At 39.5% G+C, this 20,051-nt stretch overlaps 1 protein-coding gene across 9 annotated transcripts in view; it reads right to left on the bottom strand.

Annotated features, from left to right (window-relative positions):
* Positions 1-20,051, bottom strand: part of SHROOM3 (shroom family member 3) — a 432,673-nt gene that overhangs the window by 42,122 nt on the left and 370,500 nt on the right. For 6 of the 9 annotated variants that reach the window (XM_040418007.1, XM_040418008.1, XM_040418010.1 and 3 more), the window contains 2 exons: positions 10,724-10,843; positions 6,316-6,447 (listed from right to left, as the gene is read on the bottom strand). In XM_040418007.1, coding sequence (XP_040273941.1) covers positions 6,316-6,447; positions 10,724-10,843 — 252 coding nt within the window. Of the gene's footprint in view, positions 1-3,621; positions 3,793-6,315; positions 6,448-10,723; positions 10,844-20,051 lie in introns of those variants that run through there. The other 3 variants (XM_040418009.1, XM_040418013.1, XM_040418014.1) reach the window with 2 other exon arrangements.

Raw genomic sequence — 20,051 nt, 5'->3', positions numbered from 1 at the left:
TTCAGAACGGATCCGTCTGCATTATAGTTTAAAAAAATTCTAAGTGTGAAAGTAGCCTGAACGGATCCGTCCAGACTTTACATTGAAAGTCAATGGGGGACGGATCCGTTTGAAGATTGAGCCATATGGTGTCATCTTCAAACGGATCCGTCCCCATTGACTTACATTGTAAGTCTGGACGGATCCGCTTGCCTCCGCACGGCCAGACGGACACCCGAACGCTGCAAGCAGCGTTCAGGTGTCCGCTTGCTGAGCAGAGCGGAGGCTGAACGCTGCCAGACTGATGCATTCTGAGCGGATCCACGTCCACTCAGAATGCATTAGGGCAGTACAGATGCGTTCGGGGCCGCTTGTGAGCCCCTTCAAACGGAGCTCACAAGCGGACACCCGAACGCAGGTGTGAAAGTAGCCTAAATGGCTAGGTAATATTGTCACTTTTAAAGATATTGTTTGATTTTGGTTATAGATTGTATGATTTTGTGACATACTTGGAAATACCTATAGTATGCCCAATGAAAATTAATAAAAGATCTGTAACGGTCGCAAACACACACACAGGGGGGAGGAAAGTGACTACTGCGCTCCACCATCACCCTTGGCCCTGCCTACTTGACTCGCAAGTCCTAATGACAAGGGACAACTGGGCGGCAATCCCTAACTTGGAATAAATGCTGGGAGGACAGACCAGACATACAACAGAACGTGAACGGACCGAGTCAATACCAAGAGAGCAGCGAAGTACAAATGGAGCAAGCAGAGAATAGTCAGGAGAAGCCGGGGTCATAAATACCAGGAGAGTCGAAAAGTACCAAAGGAGTCAGCAGAGGATCGTCAGGAGGAAGCCGGGGTCAGAGTTCCAGGAGAGCAGCAAAGTACACAAGGAGTAGGCAGAGGATCGTCAGGAAATAGCAGAAGGTAAGTGCACCAGGTAAAGCAAATTCACAGCAGGAACCTAAATAACAGGCAACCTGTGGCCAGCAGGCTGCCTGTTTAAATACTGAGTAACAGGGGTCATGTGATGGGGCCAGCGTCATATGACTCACCCTGCTGCAAAAGGCTGAGCACCAAGTGCCCAGCTCAGTGCTCAGGCTTCATCTGGTTGCTGGGGGAACCGAGGACGCCGACCGCGCTGAGGAGATGTGTGCGGCCGGATCCGTCCCTCCCCCTATCACCTAGGAAACGAGGACGCTGTACGCGTCCTCGCTCCTGTACAGAGGCGGGGTGCCGTCTGCGCTGCGGAGCGCATGGCCGGCGCCCCGTGACAAGATCACTACGGAACATTGCCCCTTGCTATTTTTCTGTATATTTTTTTACATCGTGCTACTCTGTCAATTATTTTATATATATATTAACAAAGGTATATATATTTTTTCTAAATGTTGAGACCTATTGGTTTTGTTGGATGTGTATGCAGTTTGTTTTTATAGGACTCTTGAGGTTATTGGATAGGTTTATGAGGTTTTCGTAGGTTGTTTATTTAACCCTTTGTGACAGATAAAGACCAATTGAAAAAATGATTTTTAGCCCAAAATGAGTAAAATGCAAACATAACAAAAATTTGCCTCTGAAGATGTACATAGCCTTTAACATCATTCTAAATTAAACAAAATTTTCTTATAAATGCTGAACTAAAAAAGTGATTTAAAAAAAAAGTTAATCATAATATGTTGTGCACCCTAAGCTGAAATATTAAAACACAAAAACCTTGTCAAAATGAAAAGCTGCTCTCTTGTCCAGTTTTAAGATAAAATGAAGAAAGGGAGGGCAATGCAATAAAATAACAAAATAAGTTTTACTTTTCTATTAGATCCAGTAGCACCCCTCCAATTCAGCCTGTTGGGCTTAGTTTACCTGGCTGCAGTGATGACATTACATCCATAATATGTGATCATCAAACAAAACAATAGATGATCTTAGGGAGACAAACTACAAAAAATGCCGTGGAGCCTCATTTAAGAGTCTCGACACAGCAATCCAAAGTGCAAAGCTCCCTGGGAAACAGTAATATGGAAAATAACTGTGGAGCCCCAGTTATGGGTCTTCAACACAGTGAAAACAGATATCCCTCCGGGGAAGGAAAACCAAGCAAAGGGGTAATATGTGATCAAGGCAGACAATCACAAAGCCTGTCTGGGAGAATGGACGTTATGCTGCTGGATCTAAGTGTAAGTAATGTACATCAGTGCAATGGAGCTTGTGATGAAATGAGGCACTGAACTGGTCCCACTTCTTCCCTTCACATGGTCATAGAGTTAAAGGGCATCTGTCAGTAGGGAATCTGAAACTGGCTGCCCTGTTGTATGTGTGCTTGGCCGCTGAAGGCATCTGTATTGGTCTCATGTTCATATGTGTCCGCATTGCTGAGAAAAACAGGGATGTTGCCATTACTCCTAGAGGCTCTGTTCTCTCTACAGTGAAAATGTCATCACATCTAGCCTGTTAAGGTGGAGAGGACTCAGCAGTTGCAGACAGAGCCGAGCCTCTAAGTGTAACAGCAACATCCCTGTTGCTCCCAGAGGCTCATTTGCATTTATTAAAACATCATTTTTCTCAGAAGTGCGGGCACATATGAACATGGGACCAACACTGATGTCTTCAGCCCCAAGTGCACATGGAACAGGTCAGCCAGTTTCATAGGTACAATTCTGCTGACAGATGCCCTTTAAGGGAGTGCAATAACTTATCCCCTATGCCACCCTATGGGACTGCCAAACAGAGGCAGGTGCTGTACTCGGCTGTCTCCAGTAATACCATAGTGAGAGATTTATCAAAACTGGTGTAAAAGAAAACTGACTTAGTTGCCCAACTAATCAGATTCCACCTTTCATTTTTCACAGTTCCTGATAGGACCACCTTCTGAAGTCCAGAACAAGCCAAAATGTACATGATTAAAATACAGGTTATACTGAATCTTTTCAAACAAAACTATATATCAAATTGTTCAGTTCCTACTGAATCCTAGTTTTATGACAATTTTTGTCCATATCGGAAATGAACCAAATTCTAACTTTCAGATATAATTTTTTTATTTTTATTCATCACAATTATTAATCTATCTGCTATTATAGTAGTATAATATTATGGATAAGTTACATGTTGTAATGAATTGATTTATTTCTACATGTATGTTATTTCATACATTTGCACACGCCTGAAGAAAAAAAAAAATCTTCAGATAGCAATTATGCCCCCTCTTTGGCATAAAGCTTTGAAAGATGCATACAGATGTTTCCCTTTGTTGCAGGGCACATTTTTTTCTTTTTAGAATCATACAGTGCTGTTTTTTAGTAGAAGAAAAATAGAAATCTTTACGTTATGTTGCTGCTCTCTATAGGAATCATTTTTGGTTAAAACTAAAATACTTCTGGCCTGGCACTTTAAATACTGCACCATGCACCAATTAAGCCTATTTCTATAAGTACTTCTATATGACAGAACATAACTATCATTCAAGTACTGTATAGTGTGAGACAATGTGAGACACAGGTCTAGTCACTCAATGAGGTGCATCATAACCACCCTTGCATTTAACAAAGGCTTTCCAAAGCTGGATTTCCCACCCATGACTTCTACGATAAAACATGATTTGGCAGCACAAGATATCATTATTGTCACACTTACTCTTTGTTCTGAAAAGTCAAACCATAAACTTTCCATTTCAGTTCTCATCTGTTCTGTACACATCCAGAGAGCACAGCACGTTGTTGTGGGATCACAATAGAGCAAACTATCTGCTGAAGAAGGTCAGATTATGCCCAAGCATCACAAAATCATCACTAATGCCAATTTATATATAGTAGGAGTAACGGAATGGCCAGCCATTATCTAGGATGATGGTTCTTCTGAGAGGTCTTCATTTGAGGTTTTTTTTTCAATATCCTTTGTACATGCCTTGGTTCTGACTACAACTAGAATCCCAAGCAGGTCTTTCGCTGCCTCCAAAACAGCATGTGCTGTGAATTCATGAGCAGTAACAGACGTTTGGAAATCCCAGGCTGAACTCCTCACCCTTCGAGGATTGAAAATGATGTAACATCTCTGGCATGGTTCATTCATTGCACTGTGTCTGGGTAGTACTTGCTCACTCATTCGTACTCACACTCATTCGGACATTTTTGCATAATTTCTATTTTGATTGTACCAGCGTCTGGTGGGTTATAACAAATTCATGTATGAACACATGCCTTTATAGCTAGGTCTCCTTTAATTGAGGTCCAACCCTGCCCCTTATTTGGTCCCATATAACATAATACTTTTTATATAATACTGTAGGTCATAGCTCCAGTATTTACGATTGGCTTGCCAATGAAATCTGAAATGAAGTAATGAAATTTTTTGGGAATCCTGTATTTACACAATAAACATAAAGCCTTCCATTGTTTGAATTGCTCTTTGTGGGTTTTGTGCTACTTTGACCAGATGGCTTACCATATATACTGCACTGTGGTACGCATTCCACAGTAAGTAGCTCACTACAGCATTGAGAACCAACTAAAGAAAGGAGAAACTTGATATATTTCATAAGCATTGCAAATTTTTTAATATCAAAAAATGTAACAGAATATTCCCATTTTCACAAAGATATATAATCATATTTTGACTGGTAGGGATCTGACTATTGGGACACACAATACTGTTATGTCCAGGGTACCCTCCCCTAGTATCTGGGCATGCCCTAATAAGACAGTTAATATGGGCAGTCAGTCTATACCAGACTACTCCTTTATTTAGTTGAGATTTTTCATTATTTAATTTTCTATAAATAGTAATACTTGGGTTTCAGTGTACACATGTTCAGCCTATGTATCCTGCAGAGACACTATGCATTTTTCAGCTATAGCTTTTTGTCCTGTGTGTCACACATGCTTTGCACATTGCAATGAAGTAAAGAAAACTACAGCACAACTATAGTCTCTAATTTCTAATTATATAATTATAATGATTATAGTGCTCTCTTTCCAAGAATCAATAATGGTTGTTTTAAAGTGCACAGACCAAGCACTCCTCAAGAAAAATCACTTATTTTACTTTGTCGGATGCTACACTCTAAGAAACCATGTTTTTTGAAGTCCTATGCACTGAAATGAAGCAGAGTTGCAATACCTCTGCTCTGGTTTTGATATCCCCTTGACACCTTTCCCCCCCAAAAAATATAGGCCAAGTTTAAATAGGTTAAAAGAGAGTGTTGTTTGGGGGTGTGGCTTAACAGGGTGTTATTTGGTTATATTTTAGGTATTGCACCTTTTTTAAACAAATATTTTTTTTTTACTGCGTATTGAAGTTTAATTTAGCCTCTATTTTTTAAGTGTTTCTGCCCAGTTTCAAACTCATCACCATCTACATTAAAGGCAAAAATCTTAAACACTGAGCTATACAGTTCAGTGTTAATAAGTAATAGATATATTCTGGCCACAAACCTCAGTAGTAGTTTCCCATATAATATGTATTCATATATAAACAGAAGTATTTTTTTTTAGTAATTGCAAATGTATTTTGTTTCATAAAATTCTTTTGCAATTGCTAAATGAAATATAAACTGATATTTCTGCTATAAAAAAAATAAAAATAAAATACTGTTACCGGCAATCTAAACAAAATACTGGCCTGGCCGGTGGAATACCAGCCAGGTGGCAATCCTACCTGCGCTGCCGTAGGATGTGACTAATGTATGACGAGGCGCATCTTTTGTTATAAATTAGGCGCATCCTCCTGCAGTCCATGCACCTAAACAGAAATCTACAACAGCTCAGAGCTGCCATAGATTTCTGCCATCATTTTCATCAAAAAACTGGCATAAATGAAGATAAATTTGTTGGGGTAGGTGGCCATGCCCCCTTCCTAACCTTAACACGCTGCCTTTAGGAAAAGTGGCAAGGGCAGTGTAAAATCAGAGATGTGGGATTTTTTTTTTTAAGTTGCAGTTAAAAAGTCACAAATGCATAGTTGGATAGTGTTATGGCAGAGCAAGGGTGCATCATCCTTAGGTATCCCACCCAAGGTCCATTGGAAACGTTGCATGAGAATAAAAGAAAAGTATGGCTATGCTTCAGGAGACCTACCCTACATGGCAGTATGCTTTGAAACTGATTTAGGAAGTGTTAGACCCCTTTTAAGGAAAAAACTTAACAACAATGGCAGTGAATAGCCTACAATATGCATAGCATGGACGTTTCTAAGTGAAATTATTTACTTTGCCGTCCTCCAATATATATTTAAAAAACAACTGATTTAATAAACAAAAGTTCCAATTTTTAAAATAATATTAGTGCAATGAAATATAAAATGACATACACTATCTTGATCACATTGTCTCACCTTGAATGGTAAGCCTGGTGCCATGGAGATCCTATCGTCCCCTGAGATATTTGCATCATGCTGGGATTCGGTTGGTTCTCCAGTAACTTGGATGAGTGCCAGGAATGGGGACGAGGAATAGATACGCTTTGCCTATGGAAACATTAAAAAATAAATGAAGCAAATTAAAATACTGCTCAATTCTAATTTGGTAAATGTATGTGTCTTCATTTGATAATTCCTGTAAAATAATGCCACAAAAACATGTGTTAACCATACTGACAAAACGTGCCAGCAAGAAATTAAGACTAGCAACCTGACTGGTTGCTACAGACATTGTCACTCTTTGTTTTGCACTCATGGTACTTAAAGAGGAGGACGTGCCTAATTTAATATCTTCATGCATTCCCCATATAACAGCAATTCTGGAACATCTACTATTATGACTCTGTGTTCTGCCATTTCTTTATTATTCCTGCTAGAAGTTATGAATGAATCCCTAGCAGTTTGCAGTGAAAGTCCTAGTGGGTGTTTTCAGCTGGGGGTGTGTCCCTGCGCAGTCTGACACTATCCAATCATTGCTGTTAGTGTCAGAATGGCTCTTGTAAGGCGGGGAGGAAAGAAATTAAAGCACAAAAATGAAAATTGCCTGGTCCTTAAGGGATAAAAAAACAACAACATATGTCTGACCCCTTGCCTCACTGTGCTGTAATAATGCAAAGTAGGGAGTTGGTGCATCCAGCACCCCAACCTATCATTGCACCTCAAGGATGGTGTGGGCACAGTTTCTGTGCCCTCAGCAGTGGGCATTGCATGTAATCAGAATCACCAGCTGAAGTTGAGATCTGGTTCTTGCTTATACTCTCTTGCTCTACCTGGCTATTAAAAAAAACACTTTACAGGGTTTAAAAATAAAAAATAACAACACGTGGTGCAATGATGCACATATTATGACCCCAGCAATATCCACTGCTCATATAACACAACCAGAGTTCATACCCGTAAAACATCAACTTTACAGCAGTGTTCTGAAAATACTCTGAAGCACATTTAAAGAAACACTCTGGGCAAACCATTAACACTCATGCCTTATGCATGAGTGGAGGAGGTTCATGCATGATGCAGGGATTCTCTTTAGTATCTGTTTCATACGTCACCACTCTCAGGCCTTACTAAACATAATGTAGTGTATTTTACTAAAAGCTTTCTGTTGTGAATAGAGTTGAGCGAATACAATCCAAAGAAGTGGAATTCGATTTGCCGCAAAGCCAAATTTCCTCGTGCTTCGTGGTAGCAAATCGATTTAACCTGAAATAGTGCAAAAAACTAAAAATCATACTTACCTCCTCCATTTGCTTGCGACGGGCCAGCCGCCACCATCTTGATTGACGATCTTGGCGCAAATCCCGTGCGTGGTGACGTATGACTTCACCACGCTGGCCGGTGTGACGATGTCATCCTGGGCCGATCAGGATTTCGCGCCAGATCTTCAAGCCAGATGGCAGCGGCCGGCCTGTCGTGAGCAAATGGAGGCGGTAAGTGTGAGTTAATTTTTTTTCCTGTTAATTTTACACTATTTTTACTCTCATCATGTATGAACGTGGCATCTGAGGGGTACAATGATGGGGAGCGGCACAATCACAGCTCCCTGTCATTGCACTCGCTACTTACAAAAAAATGCACTTCGTAATGAAGTAATTAGTCACAAAGAATTTTTTTTTTTTATTCGGCGAAGCAGTAGAATTGAATTTTCCAAAACTTCGTCATCTCTTGTTGTGAAGAATGTGTACTGGGCACTGTACTGTATTATCATCACAGGCAGGATTACAATGACAGATATCACCTCTGTGTATAGATAACACAGGATCCACCATTCACAATAGGTGATATCACTGCCCATGTGGCTGCTCTAAAAGAGAAGGAAGTCTTGAGATATTATAGGACTGATGTGAAAATTGCATGATTTTAGAATATTTTTTAAATACATACAGGAGCATGAAAAATTAAAAAAAGACCAAAAATTCTAAAATAATCATGTTTAACAAAAATTTGATTTAAACTCTAGGTCAACCTTTAGGGCTGCTTTCACACATAGGTTTTTTCTGCATTTACTGCACTTTAGCATTTTTTTTTTTGCATTTTTTCACTGGGTTTTTAGTTAAAAACACCAGCTCCAGATGTTAGCTGAGGTCTACAGGAAATATGAAACAAAGTACACACAAGCGTTTTTTTTGTTTGTTTTTTTGCTACTGGTGTTTTTGTTCATTAGTTAGCGTTTTTTGGTCTTTGACTTCTTTTAAAAAAAGCGCAACATGCTTTTGGTGTTTTTTTTTCCAGGAATTTTAACATCACCTTCTCCACAGGGGAAAATGCCTTGAAGAAAACGCTAGTGGTAAGAGACACTGGGAAAGATTTAGCAAAACTGGTGCAAAGGAAAACTGGCTTAGTTGCCCATCACAACCAATCAGATCGACTCTATCATTTTCCAAAGGAGCTCAGAAAAATGAAAGGTGGAATCTGATTGGTTACTGTGGGTAACTAAGCCAGTTTTCTTCTCCACTGTGTGAAAAATGCCAGAGAAAAATGGCACATAAACCGCAGGTGGCAAAAAAAATGCAAGTGCTTATTCTTGTGTTTTGTTTTTTTCTTACTGCTTAAAATGCCAGAGACAAATTTATGTGTTTAAGGACCCTAAACCTTTCGGTTGTTACTAATCTCTCCTTTCCAGGGCCCACAATTCCAGGTTGTTTTAGCTGCACACTAGAGGTTAATACAACTTGGGTTGCGGTATTGAAATAGAAGCAGATTAGCCAAAACGCAAGTGGTGTATACATTGAGAACGCACAAAGACATTCCTTCCAATGTGAAGGAATTTTTGGGCAGCAGTGCCATGGTTCGTTCTAATAGCCGTACCCTGCTCACATCTAAGCTTATGCATGTAAAGCGCTGAAAAGAAGAGTTAAGATCTCCCAGAACAGTGGGGAAAATCAGCACTTGGTAAGAGGGTCTTTGTATGCTTTACTGATGGCAGGATAAGCATCCCAAAGCCATGTATTAATAAGTCCCGCTCAACTGGTGTCTATGTTTGCAGAAATGCTTTTCTGTGACTAGTTTGCAAAACTTAAAGCACACATTTAAATAGTGTTGATCTGTGCTACAGACCAGGCATTGTTCCTGAAGAACTCCATGTACAGAAGCATGCCCACTCCTTCACAGAACATATCCTATGGCAGATTATCTTTGCCAATATCTTCCCCTACCACATAGCCTAAAATTCCTTGTGATCTCATTGAGGAAAAAAAAGTTTAGCTAAACGGCATCTTAAGATCCACATATACATTAGGCTATTGTGCCATTTTCAGCAAGACTGGCCGACTGTCTACTATGCATCGGGAGCACCTGACTCATCATGTGTTGGGGGGAAAGGTTCAGGATCTTTGAATTTTAATGTCCAGTGAGGTAAGCCACCCCCTGAGGTGTCTGTAATCGGCATTCCCCTCTATCCCCACTGGAAAAATGTGCATGCTCAGCCGAACCTTGTGTGTATGTGTATGGGGGAGTTAGGACAGATAACATATGGTCAATCGACAACTAGTGAAGGTTTATGGACACCTTTACTTCCAGGTTTTCCAGGAAATAATCAACGATTAACTGAAGGCTTCTAGCCTGCTGAAAGAATCATACTTACCTGCTCCCTGCTGCTACGGTTCTGCACGTTGGCTTCCGTGACTCCATGTCAGTCCTCAGCTTGGTTTCTTCCAGCCGGGTATGGGCATGGTCCCATGTTATGCTGCAACCAATGACAGGATTCAGCGATGATGTGTCGACTAGCGATACGTCACAGCTGAAGCCAGTTATTGTTTGCAGCAGTGCACAAGACCAAGTTCATAACCAGACTGAAGAAAAAAGTCAAGCACCAGAAGCCAGCGTGCAGCACCACTCATTTATGCTGAATGAGTGAAGAAGGGGTTATGTCCGGGTTCAGCTCTGAACCTAGACAACCCCTTTAAGGTATGAATATGTCACCTTGATTAGACCAAGCCTGTTTTGTTAAAAGGGTTGTCCAAGATAATTAAACATCCCAGAAAAGCTCTGCAATACAATAGTTTGAAGCCAAAAGCAATAGATGTGTACAACCAGTCAACTCAACGCATGTTTAAAGGGGCTGTTCAACCAGAATTACCCCTGTGCATATGCCCTGTTGGCAAATGTGGATCTCATACAGGGCATCCCCAATGGAACACTTTAGCTTGGTTTCAGGAGGAAAGAAGCCATCTTTTTCTAATCTCATGCAACTCCTTAAAGTACAAGGTAGCTGGTGAAGAGTCTCATGATCTGTAGACATGATTCCAGTAGCAGATCATCAGATTGGGATCAGTAATTAGGCTCCACTGTTCATTGACTCTCCTGAATGAACATTCACCCTCACCTGTTTCGGAGCCTCAGTTTAAGTCCATCTCCTGGGCATACTCCAAAGCTGATGGATGGTTTGTCTATTGTGGTTTCCAAGCAAGTGTCAGAGCATTCAGCTTTTTCAATGAATACAACTCTAAAATAAACAAAGGGATTATCATTGAGACCAGGCAATTTTTATTTATAAATGTAATCAGTCATTCATTCCATTGATTTTCATATAAACATAATTTATCACCTATGACAAGAATGAGGATCCCCGAGTCCCCTGTGTGAATGGAGCAGTATATGCATGTGTCACCACCATTGCATTTAGAACCATGAGGACAGTGCTCGACTATCTAATGCTGTCCCATAGAAGTGAATAGAGTGGAGGTCACCCATGAGCACAATTGCTCCGAAAATTAACAAAAAAAATCAATGAAATGTGTTCTATTGTCATAAGAAAGACACATGTATTTTTTAATTTGGAAGATGTTACACAAAAGTGAGATACTGGAAATACTATTTTTATATCTTGACCTTTGCTTCAATAAAATCTCTGCTTGACCACTTAGTAAAGCATGCAGGCTTCCCAAATGCAGTAGCTAAGTAGTCACCCTTCTGCTTGCCATAGTAGGGCTAGAAGTATATTACAAAGCAAGCTATGGGTTAAACTTGAATATTTGAAATAATTTGCATTCCATACATGTTAGCGATAAGTCATTTCAATCTCATGCAGGTGTCTAAAAGACAAACTCACTTTTAATGTGTAGAAGAACAACATTTTTCAGCTTAAAATTAGAATGCAATTGATTACAGTTTGTATTTTTTAGCTTATTACTTAAATTGAAAAGTAAAGGTGTGCTCACACCACTCTTGTGGCGCATACCTGCTGTCTACGCAGGGAAAATTTATTGACGTATATCCCAAAAGAATAGCCTGGACATATTGAAACTACTATACTGCACTATATAAGATTTTTGTGAATTCACTTCAGGGGCGGACTGGGAACTTAAAGTGGCCCTGGAAAACCTAAAAGAGGCCCCATGCTGTAGATAGGTCCAAATTGACAAAAGGCAGGGCAACAGAAGTAGATGGAACCAGCAATACTGAAGTGTGGCATGAAATACCGCCCCAGCAGAACCAAGTACCAGAGTGCAGCACAAAATACTGCCACCCGTGCTGCAGTATTCAACTTTATCACCGTCCTGAGGATGGCGATACAGCTGAATCCAGGAGGGCACCTGCGGCCACCGGCCAGGTGCATAAGTACCTGATGCTCCTAGTATAACTTAGTACTGAGATCATTATGCATCCAGCTGACGGCCATGATGAGGGCTTGGGTGGCCCCCTGGGCATCGGCCCACCAGGAGATTTCCCTGTAGGGTCTATGGTCAATCCGCCCCGTATTCACTTTATCAATGCAAACTACACAGACAATGTCAAAAGGAAATTCTGGCAGACGTTATATAAAACTGTATGGAAATGTTCAAGTTTTGTGTGAACAGAGCCTAAAATGCACATACACAGTGGTGCTTGAAAGTTTGTGAACCCTTCAGAATTGTATATATTTTTTCACATAAATTTAGCCAAAAACTATATCAGAGTCTGAAATCTTAGGCCTGCTTAATTACTTATTGAGAAAAATGATCCAGTATTACATGTATGTAAGTGGCAAAAGTATTTGAACCTTTGCTTTTTGTATCTGGTCTGACTAAACATTCCAAGTAATTGTTGATTACTCCTGCATATTGGCTTGGAGGAACTTTAGCCCATTCCTCCATACAAAACAGATTCAACGCTGTTATGTTGGGTGGTTACCTCTCATGAACTGCTTACTTCCACATTTCTGTTGAATTAAGGTCAGGACTTGACCAATCGTAAACTTTATCTTTATGTTTCTTTAAACCTAGATTTGTAAAACAACTTTCCATCAATGAATAGCACAGGTGTATATAGGAAACTTTGTAATATATCTTACTACAGAAAAATGCTTCAATCTGCTTAAATTAAACTGCTTTGCTCTTTCCTGCTTTTAATACTGATGTCTATGGAGAGAGGAGTGAGGGGAGAAGGTGGCGGGATTAGAGAGATGCCAAATGCAGGTTCTTAGCACTGCTACACTTAGCACTTTTGACTCTACTATATCTAGTAAGATAAGGCTCTACCACTGTTCAGATAATTCAGGTAATAAATCACTTACTAGCTGACAGCAGCTTTCTCAATTCTCCTCCTCTCTCCTAGAGTTTTGTGTGGATATGGGAGTTACTAGAGATAAGAGGCTGAGTTAAGGGAAAAGGGAAGAAAACATGCTGAGAAGCCCAGGAGGAGGCATGATTAATTAATAAGATACATTACAAAGTTTCCTATATTCATCTGTAATAGTTATTTCTAAAAATTTGTTTATAACTGGAAGTACACTTTAACTGTTCTTTGGTAGAACGACTTGTGTGCTAAGGATTGTTGTCTTGCTGCATGCCTGTTCTCTTGAGATTTAGCTAAAAGACAGATGTCCTGACATTTTCCTTTACAATTTTCTGGTATAATTCAAAATTCATTGTTCTATCAATGATGGCAAGCTGTTGTTGCCCAGATGCAGCAAAACAAGCCCAAAGCATGATGCTACTACTACCATCATGTTTCACAGATGGGCTGAGGTTTTTATGCAGTATTTTCCTTTCTTCAAACATAATGCATCCTATTTAAGATAAAACGTTCTATTCAGTTGGTCTCATCCGTCCCCTAAGCATTGTTTTAAAAGCTTTCGGGCTTATCTTGTTGACCTTTATCAAACTACACATTGTTCTTTTTGGAGAGCAGTGGCTTTCTCCTTGCAATCCTGCCATGCGCACCTTTGTTGTTCAGTGTCATCCTGATGGTGGACTAATGAACATTAACATTTTAAAATATTAGACTTGATCATTTTTTTTTTTTAGGTAAATGATCCAATATCACATGCCTGAGAATGGCAAAATGATGTGAACCTCTAGGATTAGCAGATAATTAGAAATTTAAATTAGAGTTAGGTGTGTCAATCAATGGAATAACAATCAGATGTGAATGGGTAACCTGTTTTATTTAAAGAATGGGGATCTATCATATATGTTGTGAAGTCTGATCTTCAGAACATATGTTAGTGGATGTGTATGATGGCACTTACAAAAGAAGAGTTGATGATGCTCATAAGGCCGGAAACGGTTACAAAACCCTTTCTAAAGAGTTTGGACTCCACCAATCTACAGTCAGACAGACTGTATACAAATGGACAAAAATTCAAGACCATTATTACTCTCTCCAGGAGTGGTTCACCAACAAAGATCAAACCAAGAAAGATTCATGTTCTTTATATAAAACAGTCATCCGTTTGATTCAAAATACCTGAATTAATTTGTCCTTCAAATTATCTGCTTATTCTACAGGTTCACATTCTTTTGCCACTCACAGACAGGTGGTTTTTATTATGGACATGCATACAGACAATGGTTGTGGAATCACTGTAACAAGTAACCAGTTTGAGGTTGAGACAAAAACTAAGGGAGTTATTCTGACTATCTTGACTAGCCAAGACAGTCCCCTGATTCCTCAATCCGCCTCTGGAGTCATTATTATTAGCGCTACATTACAAGTCTGTATACCTGGCACAGTTGGAAGAACAACGTGCTGCTTTCAAAAGGGGTCATGCATTCTAATATAGCAGTTGCACTGATTTGGCCAACCTCTTTATTTACATGCACTAGCAGGGAAATTATCAACCCATATGTGCCTGAAAAGTGGTATAAAAAAATCTAATCTAAGGGTACTTTCACACTAGCGTTTAAGCTTTCCTATATTGAGTTCCGTCATAGGGGATCAATGCCAGAAAAAAAACGCTTCAGTTTTGTCCCCATTCATTGTCAATGGGGACAAAACTGGACTGAACAGAACGGAATGCTCCAAAATGCATTCCGTTCCGTTTAGTTGCGTTCCCAAACTGCAGAGCAAACTACAACATGTTGTATTTTGCTTTCCGTCCTGGGATGCCACAATAGAAAACAGATTCATCCCCCATTGACTTTCAATGGAGTTAATGACGGATCAGTCTTGGCAAGGTTAAAGATAATACAACCGGATCCGTTCATAACGGATGCAGATGGTTGTATTATCAGTAACGGAAGCGTTTTTGCTGAACCCTGCCGGATCCAGCAAAAACGCTAGTGTGAAAGTAGCCCTCTGCTGCAACTTTTTGCGTTTTTACATGGTGACTGCCACTTTTGGAAAAAAGTGGGAGAGGTATGGTCTTCCATGGCCAGGCAGATTTACCATAATTTATGCATAATTTACATCAGAAACTATAGCCCAAGTCAATGCCAGCTCATTGCTTTTCTGGTGCATAGATTGCCAGAAAGATGCACCAAATTTATAAAAAATTCTACATCTCTTAATAAATGTAATAAATTAACGCATCTTTCTCCAGTGCATTTATTATTAAGACTAGCATATAAACATACAACCATAATAAATTCTCCTACTGTGATCATTGATGTGATAAACATACCTAGAAAGCTACGATTGAATAGTTACCCCTGTGTATAATGCTGATTCACAGTATCTGCAGTTTGCAAGACTTGTTGACTGAATTAAAGTAGCACTCGGATGGACTTTTAAAAGGAATTTTTTTAATATTTTGTCCTATTTGTAAAATATATCACAAAATTAGCTGTGCAGTTAATTGCATTACTGGTGGCTTTAATGCTGACATTTGCCCACCGTACAGACACTCTGACTTTCTGAATGTCTACTAGGTGGAATGGAAATCACTTTTTGTTTATATTTCTATGAGACTTATTTTCGTTGGAGTGTTTCTTTACAGCCACTTTCACATTCTCAGTATTTGGTTAGTATTTTGCATAGGTATTTGGTCAGTATTTGTAAGTCAAAACCAGAAGTGGGTCCAAAACACTGAAGAGGCTCAACTATTTCCATTATACTTTTTCTTTGCAGGCTCCACTCCTGGTTTTGACCTACAAATACTGACAGTGTGAAAATGGCATTATGCAGTAATTTTTTTATATATATATATATATATATATATATATATATATATATATATATATGTATTAACCCTTAGAGCACCTTCCAATTTTCCATTTTTTGGTGTTTATGCCTTATGACATAGTCTTATGAGTGCTTGATTTTTGAAGGACAAGTTGTACTTTCCAATGGCACTATTTAATATTGCATATTATGTAGTGGGGAGCTAAAGGAAAAAATCAAAATGGGGTGGAATTGGGAAAAAATGCAACACCGCCACAGTTTTAAGGGTTTTGTCTTTATGGGGTTCCCTATGCACCAAAATTGACCTGTTACCTTCATTCTCCAGGTCAGTATGATTCCAACGATACCCCATTTGTAGCTTGCTTTTTAATACTGAAAAACAAAATCCAATTTTTTTTTCTTTTCATCACCATTTTCTGACCCCTAGAACTTTTTTGTAGTGATCTGTACTTTTCAGTGATACTATTTTGAAGTGTGTGACTTTTTTTTATCTCTTTTTATTAAATTTTTTTTGAGAGGTGAAGTGACAAAAAAATTGGCCATTTTGAATTTTTTTTTCCCGTTTTGTCATTCGATGTATGGGATAAACATTATTATAGTTTAATAGTACGGATGTTTTCAGACATGGCAATGCCTATAATTTTTAATTTTTTTTTTATTTTGAATTTGGGGAAAGGGGGGTCAAGAATCTGTACACAATTCCTGGAAGCTGAAAACATCCCAGTTCTTGCATGGCCAGCATACTCACCGGACATGTCACTCATTGAGCATGTATGGGAGGCTCTGGATCGGTGTATACGACAGCGTGTTCCAGTTCCTGCCAAAATTCTGCAACTTCGCATAGCTATTGAAGAGGAGTAGACCAACATTCCACAGGCCATAATCAACAAGCTGATCAACTCTATGCAACGGAGATGTGTTGCACTGCTTGAGGCAAATGGTGGCTACACCAGATACTGACTGATTTTATGACCCCCCCCCCCAGTAAGGCAAAACTGTGCACATTTCAGAGTGGACTTTTATTGTGGGCAATCGAAGGCACACCTGTGCAATATTCATGCTGTCTAATCAGCACCTTGATATGCCACACCTGTAAGGTGGGATGGATTATCTTGGCAAAGGAGAAGTGCTCACTAACACAGATTTAGACAGATTTGTAGACAATATTTGAGAGTAATGAGTCTTTTGTGTATGTAGAAAATGTTTCAGATCTTTGAGTTCAGCTCATGCAAAATGGGAGCAAATCCAAAAGTGTTGCGTTTATATTTTTGGTCAGTGTATATTATATTTCTTATATTTCCAATTTTTTTATTTTTTTTTAAACTTTTTGAAAGTCACTCTAGATGTCTATAACTATCAATCATTAGATTGTGTTCTGTAATAGGCATTTATCTATCACAGAACACACCATTCACATTTAGTACTGCCACCTGCTGGCCTGTATTGGAATATTCCAGTGATGGGTATTAGAGCCTGCTTGAGGTTCCACGCTATCACTGGAGTACTACAGCTTCCCCAATCTCATCCAGGGAATGCTGTTACTGTCTGCACAATTCAGATGCCATGGTCACCGTTGAGCCTTATGGCTGATTGCATACGTTCGCACCGGGCCCCTTCCTATCTCTAGAACGAGGGGAAAGAAGTACGCATATGTTGCAACAATCTCAACTTTTCATGTCTCTAAAACATATCAAATGTTGTGTGAAAAGTTAGTGACACTTTAAAATAATTTTTGATAATTTTCAATTCATCTGCTTTGTTTTCAGCTTTTGTTATATTGATGACCTATCCTTAGAATAGGTCATCAATATCAGATCGGCAGGGGTGCCAGCGGTACTATTCATGTGAATCGGAAGGAGCTGTCCCATTGAAGTGAAGGTGGATGGTGAAGTAATTACACTGCTCACTGCTGCAATGTCAACAGCGAACAGGTAAACAATGGATAGAACACAGCACTTTTGCGAGAAATGTGTTATCTTCACTAGTGTTGAGGGCGAATATTCGAATTGGAAATTTTAATTGCGAATATATTACATTGCCGATTTTAGCAATCGAGGAAATAATGACTGGAGATCACGAATTCTTGAATTTGCGAATTTATGGCAAATATTCGGCCAAAAATTCACGAAATATTGCGAATTTGAATACTGCCTATGCCGCTCATCACTAATCTTCACACAGCTGATTGGCGGTGGTGCTGGCAGTCAAGCCCCACTGATCTGATATTGATGACTTATCCTGAAGATACAGAACAGACCAAAAGTTTGGACACACCTTCTCATTCAAAGAGTTTTCTTTATTTTCATGACTATGAAGGCATCAAAACTATGAATTAACACATGTGGAATTATATACATAACAAACAAGTGTGAAACAACTGAAAATATGTCATATTCTAGGTTCTTCAAAGTAGCCACCTTTTGCTTTGATTACTGCTTTGCACACTCTTGGCATTCTCTTGATGAGCTTCAAGAGGTAGTCCCCTGAAATGGTCTTCCAACAGTCTTGAAGAAGTTCCCAGAGATGCTTAGCACTTGTTGGCCCTTTTGCCTTTACTCTGCGGTCCAGCACACCCCAAACCATCTCGATTGGGTTCAGGTCCGGTGACTGTGGAGGCCAGGTCATCTGGTGCAGCACCCCATCACTCTCCTTCATGGTCAAATAGCCCTTACTTTCAAAGTTTTCCCAATTTTTCGGCTGACTGACTGACCTTCATTTCTTAAAGTAATGATGGGCACTCGTTTTTCTTTACTTAGAATTTGTATTATGGCAAGAAAAAAGCAGCTAACAGTCTATTCAGTAGGACTATCAGCTGTGTATCCACCTGACTTCTCCTCAACGCAACTGATGGTCCCAACCCCATTTATAAGGCAAGAAATCCCACTTATTAAACCTGACAGGGCACACCTGTGAAGTGAAAACCATTTCAGGGGACTACCTCTTGAAGCTCATCAAGAGAATGCCAAGAGTGTGCAAAGCAGTAATAATATATAAGTATAATTCCACATGTGTTAATTCATAGTTTTGATGCCTTCAGTGTGAATCTACAATTTTCATAGTCATAAAAATAAAGAAAACTCTTTGAATGAGAAGGTGTGTCCAAACTTTTGGTCTGTACTGTAGGTCATCAATATAACAAAACCAGACAACTCCTATAATGCATTTGTGCCTTAAATATTTCAGAAAGTTAAAACAAAGCAAGAGATTATTGTGGGAGCACTGCGATCCGCAGGTTATCTGGACTAAAGACAGCTTACTGAAATGTAATTGGCTTTTTCAGAGTTGAGAAACCAGTTTTACTGCTCCTTGGCAGCACAAGGGTCATTTTATCCACAGCTATAAATCATAAAAGAAGTTTATCCAACATGTTCTGAGCATGCTGATATGTTTAACACAGACCCGTCAAACAAAGTTTTTTATTTCTAACAAAAGAAGATCTTCTGGGTACTATCTAGTAGACATAATATAAATCTCGCCTGTCTGTGTCTTCTTAGTCACTATTTTAATGTCAGATGAGAAACAGACTGCAGGTTGGTCGAAATATATTAAGTGCGAAGGAGCAGATAAAGTTAAAGGGGTTGTGTCATTTCAAGCATTGGTGGCATATCACTATGATATGTCACCAATGTCTTATGGGGTGGGTCCAACCTCTGGGACCCACACCTCTCTCTAGAATGGAGCCCGCAAAGTGAAGTGCTCGGCTATATTTGGAAGTCCCATAGAAATGGATGGGAAGCACACCCACTTCAATGGGGCTTCGTTGTAAAGATAGGTGTGGATCCCAGAAGTGGTACCCACAACAAGACATTGGTGACATATCCTAGTGATATGCAACCAATGCTTGAGATGACACAACTGCTTTATTCAAAAGACACGAATTTATGCTAGATTGTACTATATACAGTATATACATGGTCAAGACACATTATTATGACCACCAGCTAATATACAGACTAACCGCCATGTGCAGCATGGACAGCAGATGATGTATCCTCCAGAGGTGCTTCAGCCTCTTCATAGTATACAAAGCATAGTGCTGTACATTGCATAGCAGCTGAGATTGGTATTGCAGTGCAATCTTCTACATTTGAATGAGACTGAGTAACTGATGGATGTAATGTCCACAGGCTGTGGAAGAGGCCAAAGCCCGCTCCCAAGCGTTGTGGCTCCTTCTAACAAGAGTCAATTTCAAGGATAGGTCAGCAATATGCAAGTTACAGAAAACGCATTTAATAATCATCTCAAGAATATGCTTACATATAGCAGAAACAAGGCCACGAATGGAAAATATTGTCATGATATGATGCATAGTTTATTAAAAAGGCAAC

The sequence above is a fragment of the Bufo bufo genome, chromosome 2 (assembly GCF_905171765.1).
Source record: "Bufo bufo chromosome 2, aBufBuf1.1, whole genome shotgun sequence".
Classification (NCBI taxonomy): Eukaryota; Metazoa; Chordata; class Amphibia; order Anura; family Bufonidae; genus Bufo; species Bufo bufo.
Note: the sequence above shows the minus strand (reverse complement) of the source record. Positions and strands in the feature narration are given on the sequence as shown.